At 46.7% G+C, this 26,699-nt stretch overlaps 1 protein-coding gene across 1 annotated transcript in view; it reads left to right on the top strand.

Annotated features, from left to right (window-relative positions):
- The first annotated feature begins 743 nt into the window (after positions 1-743).
- The window catches only part of LOC144271876 (aryl hydrocarbon receptor-like), a 148,448-nt gene continuing 122,492 nt past the window's right edge, over positions 744-26,699 (top strand). Inside the window, exon 1 of the mRNA XM_077829484.1 lies at positions 744-1,029. Within this exon, the coding sequence (XP_077685610.1) occupies positions 744-1,029 (286 nt within the window). The remainder of the gene's footprint in view (positions 1,030-26,699) is intronic.

Below are 26,699 nucleotides of genomic sequence, written 5' to 3'. Positions count from 1 at the left end.
TTGGCAATACTCTGACCTTAATACTTCTGCTCACACTGAATAGCACCTTGCTGCACAAGTGCTGGTTCAGCGTGGACGTCTTGGGGTGAGAGCTGCTATTGAGCATGGATAGCTGGGTCACATAATGCAGTATCAAGTGCTGAATAGCCTTGTATGCATCTTGTGGATCTCTCCCATTGCTTCCTGGGAAAGAAGGGGAAGAGTATTAAGGAAAGGGTGTTAATTTTCGAAGTGCAGCTGTCCAGCTCCAGGGTACAGGATTTCCTTCTAGTGTTACTAACAATCGCTGAGAGAGTTTTGATATGAACAGAGCTCAAGTGGAGTTCAAATGCAAGTGTCTCTGGTCATTCTGCTTGTGCTTGGTAACTGTAGTGAGCAGGTGATGACAGTGTAATCTTGAATGGGGAGTCTTCCTGAAGTCTGTCTTTGGGAGGTTGTTCCCGTCACAACCCATGCTGGTGCCAACCTTGACCCTTTAATGACATTCAGGCTGCATGCCTGTAACCCACCATTGAAAACAACCTGCCAATTTCCTTGTTTTTTTTTAAGTGACTTACCCAAAGTCTCAGAACAGCTCAGTGGCAGAGCCAGGAATAGAACTCAGGTAGGGCTCTTGGGTCAAGCCACTGGCTAATGCTGCCTTTCTCTTGCTAGATACTGGTTTCTTGGGGTTCTCTTAAACAAGCGAACAAAGAGCATGCAAGCAACTATTTGATGACTATTAAGATTATAGTGGTGCCGAGATGGAGTTTGGGAAGGGCCTAGCAGAGGAGGATGTGACTTGTGCTATGTTTACGCTGATGGTTTCCTTCTTATTTGCATTTTTCTTTCCCTCCATTAGCCCGAAGCCACCACCTCCCGAGGGCGTACAGTCAAACCCCTCCAAGCGGCACCGGGACCGCCTCAATCAGGAGCTGAGCAAACTGACGAGCTTGCTGCCCTTCCCCAAGGATGTGCAGGCCAGGCTCGATAAGCTTTCCATCCTCCGGCTGATTGTAGGATACCTGAAAGTGAAGAACTACTTCATGGGTAAGTGTAGGCAACTCAAAGAGACTCCTGTGCTGAGACTGGAAGGGCTTCCTGGCTCGATGATGTTAAGCGATGTTCAGGGATCTGCTAGGCAGCATTTTATCTTCTTCTGAGCTGGATGGCATCCCAGTCCTGAATGCAATTTGTGCCAGAATGAGCTGCCACTGGGGAGGAGGGAGCAGTCTTAGGGCAGGACAGACCATGCGTCCTAGGAAGGTGGACTGATGCTCCCTGTTTGTTTGTTAAGGCCAGGAGAGCAGAGTGGCTCAAGTCTGCCCTTTTACCTCATTACTATTAAGCTTTAGTGGTCGGAGGAAATGGCCCATGGGAGATTTGTCCTTGCCTAGAGGATGGACTTGGGAGGTTGAGGCAGAGCAGCAAGCATCCCAGCCTGAGTGGGGGAAGGCAGGCTTGCTTGTCGAATTCCGAGCAAAGACTTCTGGGAAGGGGAGGAGTCTGAGGCCCTTTAAAATGCATCTGCAACTTAGTCAGTGCTTGTGAGAGTAGCACCATGGGAGGAGGTGCTGCCCAAAGGAACATTCCTTCTTGATGAAGCCTGTTGGCTCTGTTGGAGAAGACCTTGGGGATCAATATTACTAAGCACTTTGGGGAATGGGCCTGTACACAGGTTCATGAGACTGTCTGGTTTTGAGAATCTACTCCATCTAGATATTCATAATAGGGTTGGCTCCAGGAATCTCACTTTCCAGGTGCAGTGCTTCTAGGAATGAGGATAGAAATCTCACTCCTTTCTCCCCTGTCTGTTTGCTTCTGCTCCTAGAAAATACAGAGGGTGCAATGGGGAAAGAGGAGATACTCGTAGGTAGCCAAGTGCTGAGTAACAAAAAATGGAAAGCACCCAGTCTCACCATTGCCTGATGCCTGGAGTTGCAGGGAAGGTATAATGGAGAATGCTAGTGGAGGATCCCTGTACTTTTGAGAAAGATGAGAATCTCGCCTAGTGAGTCCTAGGCCAAAATTCTATTCTTTCTCCTTGCTTGACTGATAGAGCAAGAATGCATGTGGTAAAGCATCTAATTCTATGTAGGCATCTCAGGTAACCTTGATGTCACAGTTGTGGTCCCAGTTTTAAGGGAGCAAGAAGCAATACTTTCAGCCATAACCTTCCTCTGTCTTGAAATCTTTAATATGCTAAATATTAAAGACGGGATTTCAAAAATGCACAGTGTTGGCCTATCTCTGCTCCCCATTGATATCAAAGATAAAAATCCCATTGCTGTCAAAGGGAGCGGTTAGGCCAATGCTGAATGATTCTGAAAATCCCTATTGTGATAAGTTTTATCCTAATTTTAGTTGAATGATATTTATCTCCATGTGTAAGCCTTAGGCCTGGTCTACGCTACGAGTTTGTCGGATTTAGCAGCGTTAAATCCGAATTAACCCTGCATCCGTCCACACAACAAAGCCATTTTTTCGACATAAAGGGTTCTTAAAACTGATTTCTGTACTCCTCCCCAACAAGGGGATTAGCGCTGAAATCGACATCGCCATTTTGAATTAGGGTTAGTGTGGACGCAATTCGAAGGTATTGACCTCTGCGAGCTATCCCACAGTGCACCACTGTGACCGCTCTGGACAGCACTCTGAACTTGGATGCACTGGACAGGTGTACAGGAAAAGCCCCAGGAACTTTTGAAGCTCATTTCCTGTTTGGCCAGGCGCGCTCATCCGCACAGGTGACCATGCAGTCCCAGAATTGAAAAAGAGCTCCAGCATGGACCGAACAGGAGGTACTGGATCTGATCACTGTATGGGGAGAGGAATCCATGCTATCAGAACTACATTCCAAAAGACGAAATGCCAAAACATTTCAAAAAATCTCCGAGGCCATGAGGGACAGAGGCTACGTCAGGGACTCAACACAGTGCCGCGTGAAACTTAAGGAGCTCAGACAAGCATAGTGGAAAACCAAAGAATCAAACAGACGCTCCACGACAGAGCCCCAAACATGCCGCTTCTACGCTGAGCTGCATGCAATTCTAGGGGGGGCTGCCACCACTACCCCACCCCGTCCGTGGACTCCGATGATGGGGTACTCTCCGCCATGCCTGAGGATTTTGCAGCCGAGCAAGATGAGGAGAAGGAGGACGAGCTTGGGGAGAGCACACAGTACACCGTTCTCTCCAACAGCCAGGATCTTTTTATCACCCTGATTGAAATACCCTCCCAACCCAAACAAGCTGGAGAAGGGACCTCTGGTGAGTGTACCTTTTTAAATATAATACATGTTATAAAAGCAAGTGTTTTTTAATGATTAAGTAGCCCTGAGGACTTGGGATGCATTTGTGGCCAGTACTGCTACTGGAAAAGACTGTTAACATGTCTGGGGATGGAGCAGAAATCCTCCAAGGACATCTCCATGAAGCTCTCCTGGAGGTACTCCCAAAGCCTTTGCAGAAGGTTTCTGGGCAGAGCAGCCTTATTCCGTCCTCCATGGTAGGACACTTTACCATGCCATGTTAGTAGCAAGTAATCTGGTATCATTGCATGACAAAGCCTGGCAGCGTATGGTCCCGGTGTTTGCTGGCATTCAAGCAACATCCATCCTTTATCTCTCTGTGTTATCCTCAGGAGAGTGATATTGTTCATGATAACCTGGTTGAAATAGGGGAATTTAATTAAGGGGACATTCAGAGGTGGCTGTTCCTACTGGGCTGTTTGCCTGTGGCTGAAAAGAAATCCTCCCCACAGTTAACAAAGTGGGGGGGGGAAGGGCATTGGCGCTGAGCTGTTCGCGTTTGGCTAGCAGGGATCTTCCCTGATACCAGCCACGCAGTGGGGGGAGAGGAAAAGCAATCATCCCAGAGAATTGGATGGGGGGAGGGGGTTACTTTGGTTTGTGCTGCTGCACATTAACAGGAAAACTGCAGCACTAAATGGCCAACTCAACGTGCTTTACTTGGTATGGGAAAGGAGGGGGCTGCTGTTATGAAGGTTGCAGAAGCCGAAAGACTATGGCTTACCATGGCCGCCTGCAAGCCGGATTCTGTTGCCCGGCCCTGCATGTGTGATCTCTGTTAGAGAGCTTATTCCTTCACTCTCCCACTTCCCTGGTCCTTCTCACATGAACAGAGAGCAACAATACCCAAAGTCCGAAGGTGCAAACAATTCGATGTTTATTGGGGTGAACTTCCAGCAAGCTTAAATACAAGTTCCTTTTCCTTATTTCCGAATCCCAACTTACTTCCTGTTTGCCCCTAATTTATATAGTAATATTCTTAGCTATACCTTAACCAATCATTCTACTAAAATTTAACTAACCAATCCTAACATATTGTAACATGATTATGTAACCAATTATATCCCACCACCTTAATTAGTTTACACCCAGCAAAATTAATTATACAGCAGACAGGAACAATCACAGAACCACACAGAGATTATACAGACAAACAATAGCAAAGTGGGAACTATAATGGCAAGACAATACAGAAGTGAGGATTTCACATCCCAGTATTGATAAGTGAGTTCTTGCCAGACAGGATGCTATCAAACTAAGTTTTCTTTTACATTTTCTAGGCACTTCCCTTTCTCTGGAGCTGATAGGCACTATCAGGATAGGATTGTATTCCTAACAGCCCAATAGCACCTTCTTTCCATGTGACTACTTTGGAATGTGGGGATGTGACCGGTCGCTTCTCAGCTTATGACTGCCTCTGTCGCTTAGCCAAAGGCCTTAGCCTAAGAACAGGGCCCCAGACTGTCACAGTAAGAGAAGGACCTTACATTGGCAGACAGTGATTTTGATTCTTTCTTTTATACCTCTAACTAGCCAAGTGATAAGAATACACCTAAATTCTTAAAGTACAGGCCTTTACAGACAGGCCTGAATATCTATATCCTAACAATCTCTAACACCAAAGCCACAGGCACTCAATATAAGATGCAAAATGTGACCTTGTACCAAAGTCACATGTGAATAGTGTTGTTCACCATGAAAGAGTATAGCCATTGTTCTGTAAAATGTATCTTTTTAAATACTTCACTCCCTTTTTTTCCTCCAGCAACTGCAAATGTTTCAAGCCTCCCTCCTCCGTCCCAAAGGCTATCTCAGACAAGGCAGCAAAAAAAAACGCAGGCGCGATGAAATGTTCTCCGAGCTCATGCAGTCGTCCGGCATTGACAGAGCTGTGTGGAGGGACACAATAGCAGCGTACAGGACAGTGGACGATGAACGTGAGGAGAGGTGGTGGCAGGAAGATCAGAGGAGGCATGAGGCAATGCGGGGGCTACTGCGGGATCAAACGGTCATGCTCCGGCGTCTGGTGGAGGTTCATGAACGGCAGCAGGATCACACCTGCCGCTGCAGCCCCTGCTTAACCGCCCTCCTTCCTCCCCAAGTTCCATAGCCTCCTCACCCAGATGCCCAAGAACACAGGGTGGGAGGCTCCGGGCACCCAACCACTCCACCCCAGTGAACAGCCCAAGCAACAGAAGGCTGGCATTCAACAAGTTTTACAGTGGCCTTTGCCTTCCCTCCTACCCTCCTCCCACACCCCACCCAGGCTACCTTGTGAGTTATCTCCTTATTTTTATAATCAATTAATAAAGAATACATGGTTTTAAAATGATAGTGACTTTATTTCCTTTGCAAGCAAGCTGTGATCGAAGGGGGGAGGGTGGGTGGCTTACAGGGAATTTAGAGGCAACCAAGGGGGCGGGTTTTCATCAAGGAGAAACAAAAAGAAGTGTCACACAGTACCCTGGCCAGTCAGGAAACTGGTTTTCAAAGCTTCTCTGATGAGCACAGGAGGGCGTGGTGCACTTCTAACTGCCCTGGTGTCAGGCTGTGCGTATTCAGCAGCCAGGTGATTTGCATCAACCTCCCACCACACCATAAACGTCTCCCCCTTACACTCACACAGATTGTGGAGCACACAGCAAGCAGCAATAACAATGGGAATATTGGTTTTGCTGAGGTCTGAGCGAGTCAGTAAACTGCGCCAGCGACCCTTTAAATGTCCAAATGCACACTCTACCACCATTCTGCACTTGCTTAGGCCTATAGTTGAACAGCTCCTTACTACTGTCCAGGCTGCCTGTGTACGGCTTCATGAGTCAGGTCATTAAGGGGTAGGCTGGGTCACCAAGGATAACTATAGGCATTTCAACATCCCCAACAGTTATTTTTTGGTCTGGGAAGTAAATCCCTTCCTGCAGCCGTTTAAACAGACCAGTGTTCCTGAAGACGTGAGCTTCATGAACCTTTCCCGACTATCCCACGTTGATGTTGGTGAAACATCCCTTGTGATCCACCAGTGCTTGCAGCACCATTGAAAAGTACCCCTTGCGGTTTATGTACTGGCTGCCCTGGACGTCCGATCCCAAGATAGGGATATCCATTCTGTCTATAGCCCCACCACAGTTAGGGAATCCCAGTGCAGCAAAGCCATCTACTATGACCCGCACGTTTCCCAGAGTCGCTACCTTAGATACAGGTTTCAGAGTAACAGCCGTATTAGTCTGTATTCGCAAACAGAAAAGGAGTACTTGTGGCACCTTAGAGACTAACCAATTTATTTGAGCATGAGCTTTCGTGAGCTACAGCTCAGTGAGCTGTAGCTCACGAAAGCTCATGCTCAAATAAATTGGTTAGTCTCTAAGGTGCCACAAGTACTCCTTTTCTTTTTACCTTAGATACAGCAGCTCAATGATTGTGTTGGCTACTTGCATCAGAGCAACCCCCACAGTAGATTTGCCCACTCCAAATTGATTACCAACTGACCGGTAGCTGTCTGGCATTGCAAGCTTCCACAGGGCTATTGCTACTCGCTTGTGAACTGTGAGGGCTGCTTTTCTCTTGGTATTCTTGTGCTTCAGGGCAGGGGAAAGCAAATAACAAAGTTCCATGAAAGTGCCATTAGGCATGCGAAAGTTTCGCAGCCACTGGGAATCATCCCAAACCCGCAACACTATGCGGTCCCACCAGTCTGTGCTTGTTTCCCGAGCTCAGAATCGGCGTTCCATGGCATGAGCCTGCCCCATTAACACCATGATCTCCAAATTGCCAGGGACCGTGGTTTTAGAGAAATCTGTGTTCGTATCCTCATCACCGCGCTGCCGTCGTCTCCTCGCCTGGTTTTTCAGGTGCTGATTGTGCATAAACTGCACGATAATGCGCAAGGTGTTTACAAGAATTAGTAGGGGAAGCAAAAGTGGATGGGAACCTGGGAGGCAGTGACCATGAAATGGTTGAGTTCAGGATCCGAACACAAGGAAGAAAGGAGAGCAGCAGAATACAGACACTGGACTTCAGAAAAGCAGACTTTGACTTCCTCAGGGAACTGATGGGCAAGATCCCCTGGGAGAATAACATGAGGGGGAAAGGAGTCCAGGAGAAGTGGCTGTATTTTAAAGAATCCTTATTGAGGTTACAGGGACAAACCATCACAATGTGTAGAAAGAATAGTAAATATGGCAGGTGACCAGGTTGGCTTAACAGTGAAATCCTTGCTGATCTTAAATACAAAACAGAAGCTTACAAGAAGTGGAAGATTGGACAAATGACCAGGGGTGAGTATAAAAATATTGCTCGGGCTTGTAGGAGTGAAATCAGGAAGGCCAAATCACACCTGGAGTTGAAGCTAGCAAGAGATGTTAAGAGTAACAAGAAGGGTTTCTTCAGGTATGTCAGCAACAAGAAGAAAGTCAAGGAAAGTGTGGGCCCCTTACTGAAGGAGGGAGGCAACCTAGTGACAGAGGATGTTGAAAATCTAATGTACTCACTGCTTTTTTTGCCTCCTTCTTCATGAACAAGGTCAGCTCCCAGACTACTGCACTGGGCAGCACAGCATGAGGAGAAAGTGACCAGCCCTCTGTGGAGAAGAAGTGGTTCGGGACTATTTAGAAAAGCTGGACAAGCACAAGTCCATGGGACCGGATGCGCTGCATCCGAGAGTGCTAAAGGAGTTGGCAGATGTGATTGCAGAGCCATTGGCCATTATCTTTGAAAACTCATGGCGATCGGGGGAGTCCCAGATGACTAGAAAAAGGCTAATGTAGTGCCCATCTTTAAAAAAGGGAAGAAGGAGGATCCTGGGAACTACAGGCAATTCAGCCTCACCTCAGTCCCTGGAAAAATCATGGAGCAGGTCCTCAAGGAATCAATTCTGAAGCACTTAGAGGAGAGGAAAGTGATCAGGAACAGTCAGCATGGATTCACCAAGGGCAAGTCATGCCTGACTAATCTAATTGCCTTCTATGACAAGATAACTGGCTCTGTGGATGAGGGGAAAGCGGTGGACAAGTTGTTCCTTGACTTTAGCAAAGCTTTTGACACAGTCTCCCAAAGTATTCTTGCCAGCAAGTTAAAGAAGTATGGGCTGGATGAATGGACTATAAGGTGGATAGAAAGCTGGCTAGATTGTCGGGCTCAACGGGTAGTGATCAATGGCTCCATGTCTAGCTGGCAGCCGGTATCAAGTGGAGTGCCCCAGGGGTCGGTCCTGGGGCCGGTTTTGTTCAATATCTTCATAAATGATCTGGAGGATGGTGTGGATTGCACCCTAAGCAAGTTTGCAGATGACACTAAACTGGGAAGAGAGGTAGATACGCTGGAGGGTAGGTATAGGATACAGAGGGACCTAGACAAATTGGAGGATTGGGCCAAAAGAAGGGCATTGAGGGTCAACAATCTGATGAGGGTCAACAAGGACAAGTGCAGAGTCCTGCACTTAGGACGGAAGAATCCAATACACCGCTACAGACTAGGGACCGAATGGCTAGGCAGCAGTTCTGCAGAAAAGGACCGAGGGGTTACAGTGGACGAGAAGCTGGATATGAGTCAGCAGTGTGCCCTTGTTGCCAAGAAGGGCAATGGCATTTTGGAATGTATAAGTAGGGGCATTGCCAGCAGATCAAGGGATGTGATCATTCCCCTCTGTTCGACATTGGTGAGGCCTCATCTGCAGTACTGTGTCCAGTTTTGGGCCGCACACTACAAGAAGGATGTGGAAAAATTGGAAAACGTCCAGCGGAGGGCAAGAAAAATGATTAGGGGACTGGAACACATGACTTATGAGGAGAGGCTGAGGGAACTGGGGATGTTTAGTCTGCAGAAGAGAAGAATGAGGGGGGATTTGATAGCTGCTTTCAACTACCTGAAAGGGGGTTCCAAAGAGGATGGCTCTAGACTGTTCTCAGTGTTAGCAAATGACAGAACAAGGAGTAATGGTCTCAAGTTGCAGTGGGGGAGGTTTAGGTTGGATATTAGGAAAAACTTTTTCACTAGGAGGGTGGTGAAACACTGGAATGCGTTACCTAGGGAGGTGGTGGTGGAATCTCCTTCCCTAGAAGTTTTTAAGGTCAGGCTTGACAAAGCCCTGGCTGGGATGATTTAGTCGAGGATCGGTCCTGCTTTGAGCAGGGGGTTGGACTAGATGACCACCTGAAGTCCCTTCCAACCCTGATATTCTATGATTCTATGATTCAATGGTCATAACTGCTGCGGTGAGCTGAACGGGCTCCATGCTTGCTGTGCTATGGCGTCTGCTCGGGCAATCCAGGGAAAAGGGCGCAAAATGATTGTTTGCTGTTGCTCTGATGGAGGGAGGGGCAACTGACAACATGGCTTACAGGGTTGGCTTACAGGGAATTAAAATCAACAAAGGGGGTGGCTTTGCAAGAACCGGAATGGCCCCCTCAAGGATAGAACTCAAAACCTGAGGGATAGAACTCAAAACTGGGTTTAGCAGGCCGTTGATTTAATGGAGGGAGAGAGGAGAAAATGAATACAAAACAAATCTGGTCTATTTCTTGTTTTGATCCACTTCATCTATCTTTATACAACTTGCTGGCAGCGGACTGTGCAGTATGACCGCTAGCCATCGTCATCTCCTGGGTGCTCGGCAGAAGACGGTGCAGTATGACTGCTGGCCATAGTCTTCTCCTGACTGCCGGTAGGACTGAATCACCATGAGACTCAACTTAAAAGGGAAATGACCTGGCTGAGTCACTCCCATGTTTGTCCAGGCACCCCGACCTCATCGATGACGGCTACCAGTCATACTGCACTGTCTGCTGCCAAAAGGCAATAAGCTGCTGCTGTGTAGCAATGCAGTAGCGCGTCTGCCAGCATCCAGGAGATATACGGTGAGCTGAGCGGGCTCCATGCTTCCCGTGGTATGGCGTCCGCACTGGTAACCTAGGAAAAAAGGCGCGAAACGATTGTCTGCTGTTGCTTTCACGGAGGGAGTGAGGGAAGGGGGGCCTGACGATATGTACCGAGAACCACCCGCGACAATGTTTTAGCCCCATCAGGCATTGGGATTTCTACCCAGAATTCAAATGGGCAGTGGAGACTGCAGGAACTGTGGGATAGCTACCCACAGTGCAACGCTCCAGAAGTCGATGGTTGCCTCACTACTGTGGGCACACTCCGCCGACTACATGCACTTAGAGCATTTGTGTGGGGACACGCACAATCGACTGTATAAAAACGCTTTCTACAAAACCAACTTCTGTAAATTCAACCTAATTTCGTGGTGTAGACAAGGCCTTAGTAGTTCTACCCAGAGGACAGAGGGATTGAGATAGGGTAGTATTTAGCAAATGTAGGGACACTCTAAAAAACAAGTCACTGTTTCTGTCTGGAAATTGTTTTGGTGTCCATTTTCAATGTAAAATCTGCAATGTAAAATCTGTAAAATCCAATTCAGCTATAAGTCAAACAACATTTCAGTTTTGGGTTTTCAATGAAGAGTCAAAATTTCCTATAAGGGAAAAAAAGATTTTTTTCATCTAGCTCTGGTCCTGGGGTTTGTTTTGGCTGGCCTGGGCTTGGCTGAAATACCATGGTATTGTAAAGGGCCTGATTCAAGACAAATTACATCCTGCTTCCCCATCACAGAAACCTGCAGACTTCCACAAGGAGAACTGAAAGAAAGACATAGGTCATGGGCGGGTATATTCTATAGCTTTGGAACCGTTACAACATTGTGGGAGCTCTAGTACTTTTCATCAAATTAGGCACAAAATGAAATGTAAATCTTGATGCTTCTGTTTAGTTTTCCAAACCTTTGGAGTGGGGTAGGGGAGAAAAGCACAATTATGTGCGTGTTTGTGATAGACCGCTCTGGACAGCACACACACATTAAGGTGATGGGCACACTGTAGGTACCTAGCTATAACAAGATGTTGTCGATTGGACTATTTTATTCAGTACAATCATGTCTGTTTTAAATATTTCTGTTGCATAAGGCCGCAGAAAATCTCTGCATTTGAGCTCTGTAAGGGTGGGACTTGTTCTATGCTCCCTCCCTCGTGACTTATTTCATAGTGATGAGATAATTGATCTGGGCTGCTATACAGTCAGATCAGCCTTTGATGTGTTTTGCTTCAGAGAGAGGCTGGGATGGGAGAACAGAGTCACTGTCTATTTTTGGTCTTCCTGTGGGCAGAGACACTGTTCTTGCAGCATCTGTGCCCCACTGTGTGAGGCACTATGATGTGCTACCCTTGTGTGTTCTGCCTTAATGCTGCATTAGCAAGACTTTTGAATTGACTGTGGTTCAGACCTGAGAACAGCAGGTCTGGTTTGTGGGTTCAGGGAGGTGCTCGGGACATGCTAGGGGTGGTCATGCTTGCTGGGAGGGGTCATGGACTTGAAGTTGGGGGAGACCTGAGCTCTAGTCCTACTTCTGCTGCCACTGACCCGCTGTGTGTCCAAGATCCACTCATTTGGGGTGCCTTCATTTTTGGCAGCTGCACACCCAGGGTTTCGTCCCCTCTTATTGGAGTCGTGGATTCTCAGCCCCTCTGAAAGCCCTAGGTGTGTCAAAACAGACGCTCTTATGAAGACTTTGGCCTTGAGATCTCTGCCTTTATTCTTCCACCTGTAAAATGTGGCTTCTGCATAGCTCACGGGCCATTATGGCTTAACGCTTTCATGCTGAGAAAGCACTTTGGGATCCTCCGATGGGAGCTGGAAGAGCAAGGCAGAGGATTAGAAGTGTTTTGTGTCTGGCTGACTAAGGAACAGCACTGATGGTTCCATTCAGCCCTCCATTGCTAGAAGAATGGTAGCTCTGACAAGCCTTACCCAGGAGCTCCCATCTTCCTGGCTCTCTCATGGACATGCAGGTCTCCTGAGAGTTCCCATCTGACTACAGAGTATGAGGAGTTCACAGCCCACTGCAGTTAATTATTGTAATAGTTTAATTCTCTGCTCAGGGTGTAGTTGGAACAGGCCCCACTCTGAGCATTTGCCACCAACTATACAACCATCACCTCTGTTGGCATTGGCTCAGACCCTTTGCTCTTCACCCCATAACAGGTTACTGCCTTCTATAAGAAGTCCATTACCAAGCCTGTCCTACATGTCTTAGAACTAGAGTTGCCAAATTTCTATTTGCAGAAAACTGAATTCCAATGCCCCGAGGCCCCACCCCATGCTCTCTCTATCCTTCCTCCCTCCCTCCGTCGCTCGCTCTCCCGCACCCTCACTCATTCACTCATTTTCACTGGGCTGGGGCAAAGGGTTCGGGTACTGTGGGGGGAGGGGGAGCTGTGCAGGCTTTGGGTTGGGGCTGGGGCCCAGGGGTTTGGAGTGCAGGAGGGGGCTCAGTGCTGGGGCAATGGGTTAGGGTGCGGAAGGAGGTTCAGGGTGCGGGCTCCAGGTAGCGCTTACCTCAGGCAGCTCCTGGAAGCGGCACATGTCCTCTGGCTCCTAGGCGCAGGGATGGCCATGTAGCTCCGTGAGCTGCCCCCACAGTTCCCATTGGCCGCAGTTCCCAGCCAATGGGAGCTGCAGAGCTGGCACTCAGAGCAGAGGCAGCACGCGGCGCTCCTGTGGCCGTCCCTGTGCCTAGGAGCCAGAGGGATATGCCAGCAGCTTCCCGCGGGTGCCTGTCCTGCTGTGCTACCAACCGGACTTTTAACAGCCCGGTCATGGTGCTGACTGGAGCTGCCAGGGTCCCTTTTCGACCAGGCATTCAGGTAAAAAACTGGACACCTGGCAACCCTACTTAGAGACAAAGGCCACCTTGTCTCAGCTGTAGCAAACAGTTTGGTGGTGTCTGTAGACATTCATCATTCCCCACCCCCCCAAAAAAAGAAAACCCTAACCATTTTAGCAAGCTGCTTGCTGTATCAGAGCCTTTGCAAGTGTTTGCTTCAAGATGGACATAATCTTAGCCCTTTTCTGGTACGTACAAGGGGAAAACTCAACTGTGGTAGCAAAGTGACACTGAAAGAGCTGGGAGGGAAAAAATCTCATTTTGGAAAAAATTCTCCAACAATTTTGTCAAAGCAAAGGCTTTTAGGTCAGATTTGAGGCCTAATAAATTTATTTTAGAACTTAAACAACCTGATTGTGGACAACTGTGCAGGTTCCAGAGAATTCATTTTTATTATCCACCACTCTTCAAAACGTTTTATTAAAGAATAGACATTATGTATACTGGGGCCTCTGGAGACACACTAATCTCTTCTGCCCCCTCTGCAGCTTCTTCAGCAACAGAACTAATGCACTCGTATTTTTAGAGCTTTTCTGATGTCTTTGATTTATGCTGGAGTCAAAAATATGAGAGATCAATAGGGCAAAGTGTTATGTAAATAAAAGTTAAACCACACAAAAAGAAGACCATTGCATTAGGTGTAATTTGACTTCTATATTTGGGGGAGGGGACAGCTCCAGTCAGACCAATGGGGCTGCATGTGGGGGGAGGGGCAAATTCTACACCTGCCCAAGGCTTGCAGTTTCAGGGGGCAATGCCCTCTGCCCCCCAAACTATGCCCATGCATTTCAGTTCATTTCTAATGTGTTTGGTATGGGAGTGGTTAGAAGTCAGACCTTGCCAAATGGAAAATGACATGACTGATAAGCAAAGAAATACAACTGTAAATATATAAATATAACTGTAAAAAGGGAATTGTGAATAACAGAATTTAATTAGTATTTTAAAGTTGCGTTTAAATGTAAAAATAGGATCGTTTCTGTTGAATGGATGCCTCTTAAGTGCTCATTCTCAAGTATGCAAGCTATTCGCTTTATACAAGCAAAATAAAGTCTGCTGCAACTTTCCCTTTATTTTTCCGGATTGGTAGAGAGAAAAACAAAGCTGTAGTATGAAAAATCTGACCATCCTCATTCCTTGTTGTCACTGTGCCTCAGTGGGTCACAACTGAGAATACCAAATTCAGGACAAGCTGCTGACCAGCCCAAAACTGGTGGTTATTCTTCCATAAGATGTACCGAACCAGCAACAAAAGTAAACTTCGGTCTCACCACACTGGCTAACAAGAAGACAGAAATACAGCCTCCTTAGGTATTCCAGTCCTGGATTCAACACCCAGACACTAGACCTAAAGATGAGTGGTTATTCAAAACCAATTTCATCAAACAAAAGGGTTCTTCTGATCCTAAAGGACTAGCCACACACCCAGGTCAATATCTAACTTAGATCTTACCCAAAAATCACACTGTTGCCCATCCTTTAGGATCTGAAATATAAAGAAAGAAAGAAAGAAAAAGATGAGAGTTAAAATTGGTTAAAGGAATCAAATACAATCAGTAATTGCAAAGTTCTTAGATCAGCTTTGGAACAGAGATGGAATAAACTGCTGGCTTGTTAAGTCTCTGGTTGCTTCCAAATCATTGGAAGGACCTCCATCCCTTGGTTAGAATGCTCCCATTGGTATAAACCCATAATCCAGAGGTTTGAGCAGGAAGGAGGCAAAATGGAGATGTTTCCAGGACCTTTTATAGCTTCTGCCACGTGGAGGGAAACTTCATTGTTTCAAAAAAGCCCTCAACATAGTTTGTGGAAAAGTACAGGCACACAAGATGGCGTTTAGTACCACATGATCAAGTCACATGCCCTTGCATGCTTCAATGTGTCATAGCAGGGCCCATTACCCATATTCTAGCTAGAAAGTCCATCTGGAAAGTTCATTAGGTGGGGATAGGCTTCTTCCATGGCCCATCAACTTAAACATTCCCAACACAATGTGCTGGCTAGACTGGATGTAAATACCTTGTGGGTGTTACCCAGGAGCAAACACATTTGAAATACAGGTACATAATCAAGGAGTACTTGTGGCACCTTAGAGACTAACAAATTTATTTGAGCATAAGCTTTCGTGAGCTACAGCTCACTTCATCAGATGCATGCAGTGGAAAATACAGTAGGGCGATTTTATATACACGGAGAACATGAAACAATGGGTGTTACCATACACGCTGTAACGAGAGTGATCAGGTAAGGTGAGCTATTACCAACAGGTACATAGTCAATATTCATAACTCCAGATACAAAAATGATACATGAAGACAAATAGGATCATCACGTAAGCCCTAACTTTTCCGTTGACACCCTAGATGACATATTTTGTACAAGATTTGTTGCAATTGCATAACAGTGGTAGCAGCAATGATCTATGTGGTCATATTTTAATCATATAACATCTCACTTGTTTAAAATGCACCACTGATAAGTTTTGGATTCTGTCTCAGCCCTGACCTAAGTGATGGCTCTGTCCATCTTGAAATCCCAGGGCCTGGGCTAAGTGACTCACTGACAAGCAGCCCTGAATCTGGTATGGGTGCTGATTTGATACAGTTGCATATGCTCACAAGTCCATCCAGATTGCACGCTGCTGATCTTTCCTTAGGAGCCTAGGAAGAGAGGAGTAAAATGATGAGTTCCTCTTTTTCTGAAGGGCCCACCTGGGAGAATAAAATTCTTGTCAATTGCAGTGTTCAACCAGTAAAAGGGAATAAGGTGATGATGTAGCATGTGTGTGTGCACTTGCCGTGTACAGCTAGGTTTCACCCAGCCTAGAAGTGGAGGTTTTAGTGCTATTGCAGCTCTTGCGTTTGACAGTAGATCATCTGGATCTCTTATTTGTAAATTGACATTCTGTTCTGACTTTACAATGCTCGATCCTATAGTTTTCCTATGGGATTCAAGTTACGATGTTTTCAACTTACGATGCGGTTCTCAGGAACCAATTGTGTCGTAAGTCCGAGGACTGCCTGATTGCAGTAGCTGCTAGCGGTCCCAATCCAGATCAGGGCCTGATGGTGCAGGGTGCTGTATAAACACATAGTAAGGGAGAGCCGTACCCTGAAGAGCTCACAGTCTAAATAGACAAGGCAGGTAAAGGGTGGGGGAAAAGGGAGCTTTATTATCTCCATTTTACATATGGGGAACTGAGGCGCAGAGAGAGTAAGTGGCCAAGTCACACAAGGTGTCTGTGACAGAGTTGGGACCGGAGCATGGAATTTGTGCCTCAGTCCAGTGCATTCTCCACCAATCGTCCTTTCCCTTGACAGGAAGGAGGTTGCAAAACAGGAAAGGCCATTGGGGCTGGGTGAGTTTGGTGCTGATGCTGATCTGCTGATACAAGCTTCCTCTAAAACGCTTGTTCAATTCAGTAGTTTCTTCACTCCATTTTCTTTCCCCACCACTTTGTGGTCTCTGAAGCTGTGTGTTGCCACAGCCTTAGAAAACCCCTTCCCCAGGATCAGCCATGATAGATGGATTCAAGAAAACCAGAGGATTTGTTTTTCCAATAAGCATGTTTTATGATATTTAATATGACACATAATACCCAGTGAGCCCAATTCATTTGTGCAGGAAAAGACTTTAAGCTGATTTATTTGGCAAACCAATCTACTTGTGTTTGCCTCTCCAGCTGTCCTGCCTCTTAAATGGCATTATGGAGGCTTCCCGTGCTGGCAAATTACTCCTCTCCTCAATGGCACAGAAAAGAAGGGAGTAAAACATGTCATAAAGTAACAGATTCTCTACTCAGTGAGCTTCTCAATGTTTTATCCCATGGGTATTATTGCTGATCATTTACACCCTTCTAATCAGGGCCGGCTCTACCGTTTTTGCCGCCCCAAGCAGGATGTCTGAAGACAGAAGCTGCCGCTGAATTGCCGCTGTGGCAGCAAGAAGAGTAAAGCTGCCACCGAATTGCCACCATGGCGCAGCCTCCAGAGTAGGGCTGCCACCGAATTGCTGCCGCAGCACAGCCTGCAGCGTGAAGCCGCCGCCGAATTGCCGCTGCCGCGGAAAGATGAGTGCCACCCTGACGGCACACGGACTCCCACCCCTTTCCCAGTGCTGCCCCAAGCACCGGCCTGGGACGCTGGTGCCTGGAGCCAGCCCTGCTTCTAATACTACTGCTCTTCCCCAAGCGTGTCTGCCGTCTCCAGGATAGAACACGGTTCATTTGACAGAATTCCCTGGTGCTTCACAAGCGGATACGTAACCCACACTGTGGGTGTGTATAGATGGGACTGCTTCCTCTGCTGCTGAAATTCAGCCACCGTTGGGGTGGGACTTGCCATCTGTTTAACAGCATAAAGCAACAATGTTGATGAAAAAAGAACGAGGAGTACTTGTGGCACCTTAGAGACTAACAAATTTATTTGGGCATGAGCTTTCGTGGGCTAAAACCCAAAATTCTGGTTATTTTTGACATGAGCATTTGCACGGAAGGCTTATAGTCCTCCTTGGTGTACATGCTTTAGTCCAGGGTTCGGCAGCCTTTCAGAAGTGGTGTGCCAAGTCTTCATTTATTTACTTTAATTTAAGGGTTCACCCTTACATTTTAATGTTTTTTAGAAGGGCTCGCTCTATAAGTCTATATATTATATAACTAAACAAGGTTTTCAAAATGTTTAAGAAGCTTCTTTTAAAATTAAATTAAAATGTTGATCTTGCGCCGCTGGCCTGCTCAACCCGCTGCTGGTCTGGGATTCTGTTCACCTAGGACAGCCCCGGGCTGAGTGGGGCCTGCGGCCAGGACCCTGGCTGGCAAGGGACTGGCAGCCAGAACCCCAGACTGGCAGTGGGCTGAGCGGGGCCTGCGGCCGGGACCCTGGCTGGCAAGGGACTGGCAGACAGAACCCCAGACTGGCAGTGGGCTGAGCGGGGCCTGCGGCCGGGACCCTGGCTGGCAAGGGACTGGCAGACAGAACCCCAGACTGGCAGTGGGCTGAGCGGCTCAGCCCGCTGCCGCTCAGGGGTTCCATCTGCCGGCTCCTGCCACCTGGGATCCCAGCTGTCGGCCCCGCTCAGCCCGCTGCCGGTCTGGGGTTCTGGCTGCCAGTCCCTTGCCAGCCAGGGTCCTGGCCGCAGGCCCCACTCAGCCCGGGGCTGTCCTAGGTGAACAGAATCCCAGACCAGCAGCGGGTTGAGCAGGCCAGCGGCGCAAGATCAACATTTTAATTTAATTTTAAAAGAAGCTTCTTAAACATTTTGAAAACCTTGTTTAGTTATATAATATATAGACTTATAGAGCGAGCCCTTCTAAAAAACATTAAAATGTAAGGGTGAACCCTTAAATTAAAGTAAATAAATGAAGACTTGGCACACCACTTCTGAAAGGCTGCCGAACCCTGGACTAAAGCATGTACACCAAGGAGGACTATAAGCCTTCCGTGCAAATGCTCATGTCAAAAATAACCAGAATTTTGGGTTTTAGCCCACGAAAGCTCATGCCCAAATAAATTTGTTAGTCTCTAAGGTGCCACAAGTACTCCTCGTTCTTTTTTCATCAACATTGTTGCTTTATGCTGTTAAACAGATGGCAAGTCCCACCCCAACGGTGGCTGAATTTCAGCAGCAGAGGAAGCAGTCTCATCTATACACACCCACAGTGTGGGTTACGTATCCACTTGTGAAGCACCAGGGAATTCTGTCAAATGAACCGTGTTCTATCCTGGAGACGGCAGACACGCTCGGGGAAGAGCAGTAGTATTAGAAGCAGGGCTGGCTCCAGGCACCAGCGTCCCAGGCCGGTGCTTGGGGCAGCACTGGGAAAGGGGTGGGAGTCCGTGTGCCGTCAGGGTGGCACTCATCTTTCTGCGGCAGCGGCAATTCGGTGGCGGCTTCACGCTGCAGGCTGTGCTGCGGCAGCAATTCGGTGGCAGCCCTACTCTGGAGGCTGCGCCATGGTGGCAATTCGGTGGCAGCTTCTGGGGTCCCGGCCCTGCCTACATAGAGTGGGTACCTACCTTCTCCCTGGTTCTAGCCCATTTTCTTCCTCTCTCTGCACTGAGCTGAGGGTGGGAGTGCACTGAGCACAGGGCTGGGGGCGAAGGAGCAGGCTGGGGGTTGGGGTGTAGGGTCTGGCCAGGAGCTAGAATGAGGGAGGGGGCTCAGGGTTGGGGCAGGAGGTTTGGGTGTGGAGTGCTTACCTGGGCAGCTCCCATTTGGTGGGAGGGGTGCAGGTGGGAATGTGGGGGGGGAGGTGCAGGAGCTCCTGTTTGGTGCTAAGGGTGGGGGTGTGGATGTGGGGGGTGCAAGAGTCAGGGCAGAGGGCTGGGGGCATGTGAGGGGGGTGCAGGTGTCAGGGCATGGGGTGTGGGGGGCCTGGGTATGTGTGGGGGTGCCAGAGTCAGGGCTGGAGTCGTGGGGGGAGTGAAGGAGTCAAGCAGAGGGCTGGGTGTGTGTGAGGTGGGTACAGGGCTCAGGGCAGGAGTCTGGGGGTTGTGCGGGGCTCAGGGCAGAGGGCTGGGTGTGTGTGAGGTAGGGTCAGGGCAGAGGGCTGGTGGTGTGGGCTGGAGTCATGGGGTGCTCATGGCAGGGGGCTGGAAGGGATATGCCCCGCTTCCCCAAGGCCCTGCCCCCACTTCTTCTCTGCCTCCGCCAGGAGCAGTGAGCACACTGCTCACAAGGGCTGGCAGGGATGGAGGGATGAAGAGGAGGAAGAGGGGCAGGAATCCAGCGCACTGCGGGAAGAGGCAGGGGAGCCGGCAGGACCAAGCTTCTGCCCCTTGTCCCTTGCCACCTGTCCCCGCGCAAGGGACCCCAGCAGGCTGCAGCGTGCCATTAAAAATGGGCTCGCGTGCCATCTTTGGTATAGCTCTAATTCATTCATTTAGTACTCCTTATTAGCACAGAAGGTGCCACCAGTCTTCGGTATGGACTTTGCACCTCCATGCAAAGCTATTGCAGGAGTATGGGGTAGCTTTTGGTATGTGTCACACAGTCCTGAGGGTGCTTGTGTTAATGACTGATTTTTCGAAAGAGCCATTGGGCATTGAGACAGGACACCCAGCTTCCCTTTGCTCCTGTACCCAGATGAGAGGTGGAAGGGTCTCCTCCATTATCCAGGAAGTCAGAGGAAACTCTGAGCAGGGAGTGTTTAGACAGTTCTTTTGCAACCCAGATACCATATACTCATTATATCTTCTGTGTGTCAACTCCACTGTAATGCTCTTTAAGGGCTGCAGCCCCTCCAAAGTCCAAACTGAGCTGTGCATACCTACAGTATTGAGGAGAGAGGCTGAAATTCTCTCTAGGTCAGTGGACTGTACACCTGCCATTCCCCGTTAATCTGCCCATGGGTTAGATATTTTTCTACCATTTTTTTGATAGCAGAAGATGACAAGTACTGTCAGCATCCCTATGTCAGTTAGGAAACCTGCCTGGATCCCAGCAAATACGCTTCCAAATAGAGTGATCATCCACTGAATAGAGATGAGAAGACAGCGGTAAAACCTAATCTGCACAATACTGTAACCTACAGATAATGACTTAGCAACAGGCTCTTGTGCTGGCAAATGCTCTCCTTGTGGTACACTGAAAATATGTTCTCTTGGAAACCCTAATGAGAAAAGTCATTATTTGTCAATTACCTTTTTAAATCCCCTTGACAGGCTGGCTGCATTCAGGGTGCAGGTTAGGGGCTGCATCTAGGTTCCTTTACTCGAGAGGTGAAGTTAAATTGAACTGTTTGGACAGCAGCTACATTGTATTTCTGAATTTCTTTTTTCTCTCGCATTTGACTTGGAGAGGTGTCCCATGGCAAATAAAAATTGTTCCCTACTGGACAATAAGACATAAGAACAACAGTGGCACTCTGCCAATTTACACTAACTGAGGATCTGCCCCCAAAGAATCCGATGTGCACAAGGGGGTCTTTTTCATTCTGTTTGTGCAGCGCCTAGCACAGGCCCATTATGCGCTGACCTCCTGCACAGCACAGGCCAGAGACCTCACCCAGTGACTGACCTGTTGTTTGGTAAACGTGGTTGAAATTTTTCTAGTCTGAAGCTTTGACAGTTTCAAATTTGGACATTATGAAATTCAAAAAAATAAAGAGGGAAACATTTAGACAAAACTTTTGCAGGATTTTTATTTTCTTTTTGATCAGCTACAGAGCTGGTCAAAACGTTTCAAATTTTGAAAAATAAAAAATCTTTCCACACACACCCACTTTCCAGCATTATTGTGCAGCTGGTCTGTTCTTACACTAGCTCACAGCCCTACAGTTTTAAAGCCAAAACTTTTATGGAGTGTTAACTTCTTATCCCATTTAAATACCTGCCTAACCACTGCTTTGAGCTGTTGTTTACCCATTACCTGAAAGTTCTTCTGTTTCCCATCTCTTCATTTTCACCTGTTGTAGTGTTTAGATGCTGCTTGTAATTATTAGAACTGGGAGCACTGGCTGTTGGGAGTCTGAAAGGACAGGAAACAGGAAGGGGGGGGAGTTGAGGAGGCTGAGTGAGAGCTACCAAGGGTGCAGCAGCAGGTTGGTAAAGAGGTTTCCACTTTAAAAATAAAGTTCTGTTGAAGCTTGTTAGTACCCTGCCTGGTTGATACAACATTTTGGCAATGAGGATGGATCTTCTGCCTCTGAACCCACCTGCACTCTTTCTGCAAAGCTCAGGTGAGCCTCCAGTTGCTTTTACAGCCTGGATCCATATGTTTGAGACCTATCTGCTTGCGATCAGTGCTACAGAGATTTCTGAAGTAAGAAAGTGTGCTCTGCCCAATCCACTGCCTTGGAGCAGAAGGGCAGCGTATATTTTACACTTTTCCCCTTGCAGATGTTAAATATGAGACTGCACTCACGGCATTAAAGAACTTTTTTGTGACAAAAGTGAATGTGGTAGCTAATCGCTACAGATTTCACCAGCATGAGCAGAAAACAGGGGAGAGTATAATGCAGTATATTCCTTCCCTGAGGAGTCTGATTGTAATATGTGACATTGGGAATATGGCAGATGAGATGATTAGAGACCAGCTCATTGAGAAAACAACCATGCTTCATATAAGAGAATGCTTACTTCTGGAACCACAACTGTCATAAATATAAAGGGAAGGGTAAACCCCTTTGAAATCCCTCCTGGCCAGGGGAAAGCTCCTCTCACCTGTAAAGGGTTAAGAACCTAAAGGTAACCTCACTGGCACCTGACCAAAATGACCAATGAGGAGACAAGATACTTTCAAAAGCTGGGAGGAGGGAGAGAAACAAAGGGTCTGTGTGTCTGTCTATAGTCTGTCTTTGTCGGGGATAGACCAGGAATGGAGTCTTAGAACTTTTAGTAAGTAATCTAGCTAGGTACGTGTTAGATTATGATTTCTTTAAATGGCTGAGGAAAGAACTGTGCGGAATAGAATAACTATTTCTGTCTGTGTATCTTTTTTGTAACTTAAGGTTTTGCCTAGAGGGGTTCTCTATGTTTTTGAATCTAATTACCCTGTAAGGTAGCTACCATCCTGATTTTACAGGGGGGATTTCTTTATTTCTATTTACTACTATTTTTATTAAAAGTCTTCTTGTAAGAAAACTGAATGCTTTTTCATTGTTCTCAGATCCAAGGGTTTGGGTCTGTGGTCACCTATGCAAATTGGTGAGGCTTTTTATCCAACATTTCCTAGAAAAGGGGGGGTGCAAGTGTTGGGAGGATTGTTCATTGTTCTTAAGATCCAAGGGTCTGGGTCTGTAGTCACCTAGGCAAATTGATGAGGCTTTTTACCAAACCTTGTCCAGGAAGTGGGGTGCAAGGTTTTGGGAAGTATTTTGGGGGGAAAGCCAAACAGCTCTTCCCCAGTAACCAGTATTAGTTTGGTGGTGGTAGCGGCCAATCCAAGGACAAAGGGTGGAATATTTTGTACCTTGGGGAAGTTTTGACCTAAGCTGGTAAATATAAGCTTAGGAGGCTTTTCATGCAGGTCCCCACATCTGTACCCTAGAGTTCAGAGTGGGGGAGGAACCTTGACAACAACTTACACTAGAAAAAGCAATAACCATTGCTACTCAGATTGAGTCAGCTACAGCTGAAGCCAAAATAATGAGCATGGATATAGAAAGCACAGTCAAGGCTGTGACTCCTTTGCAGAAAAGTTCACTATCGCTGCAGACAAACAATTACAGGAGGAAAACAAATAGAAAACCACCAAATTAGCAAATTCAAAATAGAGTAAAAGCCTGTTTTCACTGTAGATCCCCACAACACCTTACAAGCTACACAGGATGTCCGGCAAAAGTCGCTCAGTGCAATCATTGCAAAAAGATTGGACATTTTGCTGAAGTATGTCGCAGCAGCCAGTTCAATCAAGAGGTGCATGCAGTTACAATACCAGATGTTACTGTGCTGAGCGTGGACAAAATCACTACTGCGCATATTCCAGAACAGATAAAGTGCACTGTAAATGTTTTTGCCATACCCTCAGGCAAACCACACTCTATTCAGCTAATGTTGGACACTGGCTCAACAGTATCTATACTACCTGATTCCATCTATTTGCATTATTTTAAAGATGTACCTCTTATTGAACCCAAACTTCACTTGGGTGTGCTATTTGAAAAACCATATTCCAGTACATGGCTGTCTGCCAGTAATAGTTACTTTTGGTGATTGCTGTGTAACTGCAGAGCTCTACATTGTCCACAAAGCCAATACTGTCCTTGGCAGAGATTTATTGGCTGCTTTAAATCTCAGGGTAGCTAATAGATGAATTGGTCTTCCTCAGCAAAGCACTCTTGCGGTACACACACCAGTTTCAGCTGGGACACAACACCAGGTTGAGGAGAAACTCGGCTGTGCTTATGGGTTTCTGCATAAAGTTAAAATGTGGAATAATGTGATGCCTGTACGACAGAAGTTACTGCGCTTACCATTTTCAGTCAGGGAAGCTGTTTCAGAGGAACTTAGAAAACTTGTTCAAAAGGACATTATTGAGGAAATTGACTCCTCGGAATGGGTTTCACCTATAGCAGTGACGCAGAAGAAGGGTGGAGGCATTCACCTTTGTGTGGACTTAAAGGAGCCAAATAAAGCTATTATGATTGACAGCCATCCTCTTCCTCACATAGAAGAAGTATTTGCAGAACTCCGTGGAGCAAAGATGTTTTCTACTCTTGATTTGCAGAGTGCAACCACCAGGTTATGTTGCATGAAGATAGCAGAGACTTCACAGCATTTATTACACATGAGGGACTATTTTGTTTTAAACGTGTTCCATACGGTTTCGCATCTGCCCTAATTGCTTCCAAAAATGATGTAATTGATTCTGAAGAATCAACATGGAGTTCAGTGCTATCTGGATGATATTATCGTGTTTGGAAATACTTCTGAGGAGCATGACAATAACCTGCAGTCTATACTAAACTGCATCAGCAAAGCAGGCCTCAAGCTCAATAGATCCAAATGCAATTTTAGACAAACTGCACTTTCCTTTCTGGGGCATACAATTTCACAGGCTGGACTAAAACCCGATCCAGATCATATCCTGGCAATTTCAAATGCTTCTCCTCCAACAGATTTGCAAACGTTACGTTCCTTCTTGGGTCTTACCTCCTAGTATGCAAAATTAATTCCCAGTTATGCTTCTGTCATTGAACCGTTACAAGAATTACTACGGAGGAGTTCAACCTTAGTGTGGACAATAGATGCACAAGCTAGTTTCGAAATGGTGAAAGACTTGATTGTACATAGTCCAGTACTTGCACTATTCACTCCTACATTGCCCACAATTGTAACTACTGATGCTTCTGATTATGGACTTGGGGCTGTTCGCACACAACTTCATGAGGACAACTCAGAGAGGACTGTTGCATTTGCTTCAAGGACACTAAGTAATGCTGAGAGAAAATATTCTACAGTTGAAAAAGAAACACTTGCTTGTGTCTGGGCTACTGAAAAATGGAGAACTTACCTGTGCGGCCGCACGTTCAAGTTGTGCACAGACCACAGCCCTTTGATGACGTTGCTCACCATGAAAGGACTGGGAAGAGCAGGATATCGTATTGCTTGATGGTCTGCAAGACTACTCTCTTTCAATTATGAACTGGAATATAAGCCTGGAAACCAAAATGTGGTAGCTGATTGACTTTCTCACCTGCCTTTGCCTTCACCAGGTGGTCCACTGGAGGATGAAGATGTAGTGGTTGCGCTTATTACAAGCACTCTCACTGCAGTTACAAAAGAATGATTTCAAGCTGCTTGTTCAGCGTGTCCAATTCAACCAAAACTACAGGAATTTCTGACAAAGAGATGGCCCAGTAACCCTAAAAACCTTGAACCAGTTTTGCTGCCTTATTTTAGAGTTTGGGATGAACTTTCTTTGCTTGATGGCTGTGTGCTATGAGGTACACACATGAGGCTACTTGTGCCGGAAGAATTACAGTCAAAACTCATACACCTGACACACGATACTCATCAAGGAATTGTCAGAACCAAACAACTATGGGATCTGTATTGGTGGCCAGGGATGGACTCTCAAACTGAAACACTCATAAAATATTGTGTCACTTGCCAAATGCATGATAAGACAGCAGTGACATGTACCCCTCCATTACAGCCTGTTCCTCTTCCTGAATCTGCATGGGAAAAAGTGGCGATTGACATTGTAGGACCCTTTGATACTGCTCCAATTGACTGCCGTTATGCCATCACTTTAATAGACTATTTCAGTAAATGGCGTGAGGTAGCGTTTACATCGCAAATATCTTCTGCTACAGTAATTAAGTTCCTCACTTCAGTTTTTAGAAGGGACGGTAACCCCAAAGAACTGGTTTCAGATAATGGCAATCAATTTACTTCCCTGGAGTTTGAAACTTTTCTAGCACAGAGGAACATTTTATACAGAAGGTCATCCCTATATTACCCTCAAGCCAATTGGGAAATCGAACGGTTTAACCAAAGTTTGAAAGAGAGTTTGCAAACAGCTAAACTGGAAGGGCAGTTGTGGATAACCTTCACTACTGATTTCTTGCAAGCACACTGGGCTACATGACATGCCACAATGCAAAGATCACCCGCAGAGTTACTGCATGGGAAACAGATGAATACTAAACTGAACATTGCTGGATTGTTGAAGGCATGACCTGATGCCCCAACCGAGCATGATGTGAGAAAAACAGTTGAACAGAACCAAGCGAAGTCTAAGGCTTTCACAGACAAGTGGCGGGGTGGTAAGGAACCAAAGTTTGAGTGTGGTTCCTTCGTTAGAATAGGAAAACCTGGAATTTTACATAAAGGGGACCATAAATTCACGGCTCCTCTTAAAATCATAGAGAAGAAGGGACCTTACACCTATCGACTTTCTGATGGGCGGGTATGGAATGCTTCTTATCTTGCACCTGCCTATGCACCAAGAGGAGATTATGCCAACACCCAGTCTGCATTGGATGACTTCACCGTAGTATCAACACAACAAGACATTGCACTGGAACCAGGGCTTGAGAGACGGCCTGTCAGACCCAGACAACCACCTGTCTGGACTAGAGACTGTTATGTAGTATCTACAGTGTTTTCAGTGTAATATTTCTGCCAACAGTATAGTGTCTTGTTTCATATTTGTTTCTGTGGTTAGAACAACAGTGTTTATTTTAATTGGGAGAGTTTCTTAAGATAGGAGGGAATGTGGTGTTTTGATGCTGCTTGTAATTATTAGAAC

The sequence above is a fragment of the Eretmochelys imbricata genome, chromosome 11 (assembly GCF_965152235.1).
Source record: "Eretmochelys imbricata isolate rEreImb1 chromosome 11, rEreImb1.hap1, whole genome shotgun sequence".
Taxonomy (NCBI): domain Eukaryota; kingdom Metazoa; phylum Chordata; order Testudines; family Cheloniidae; genus Eretmochelys; species Eretmochelys imbricata.
The sequence above is the reverse complement of the archived record's forward strand: the minus strand, read 5'-3'. Positions and strand labels throughout refer to the sequence as shown.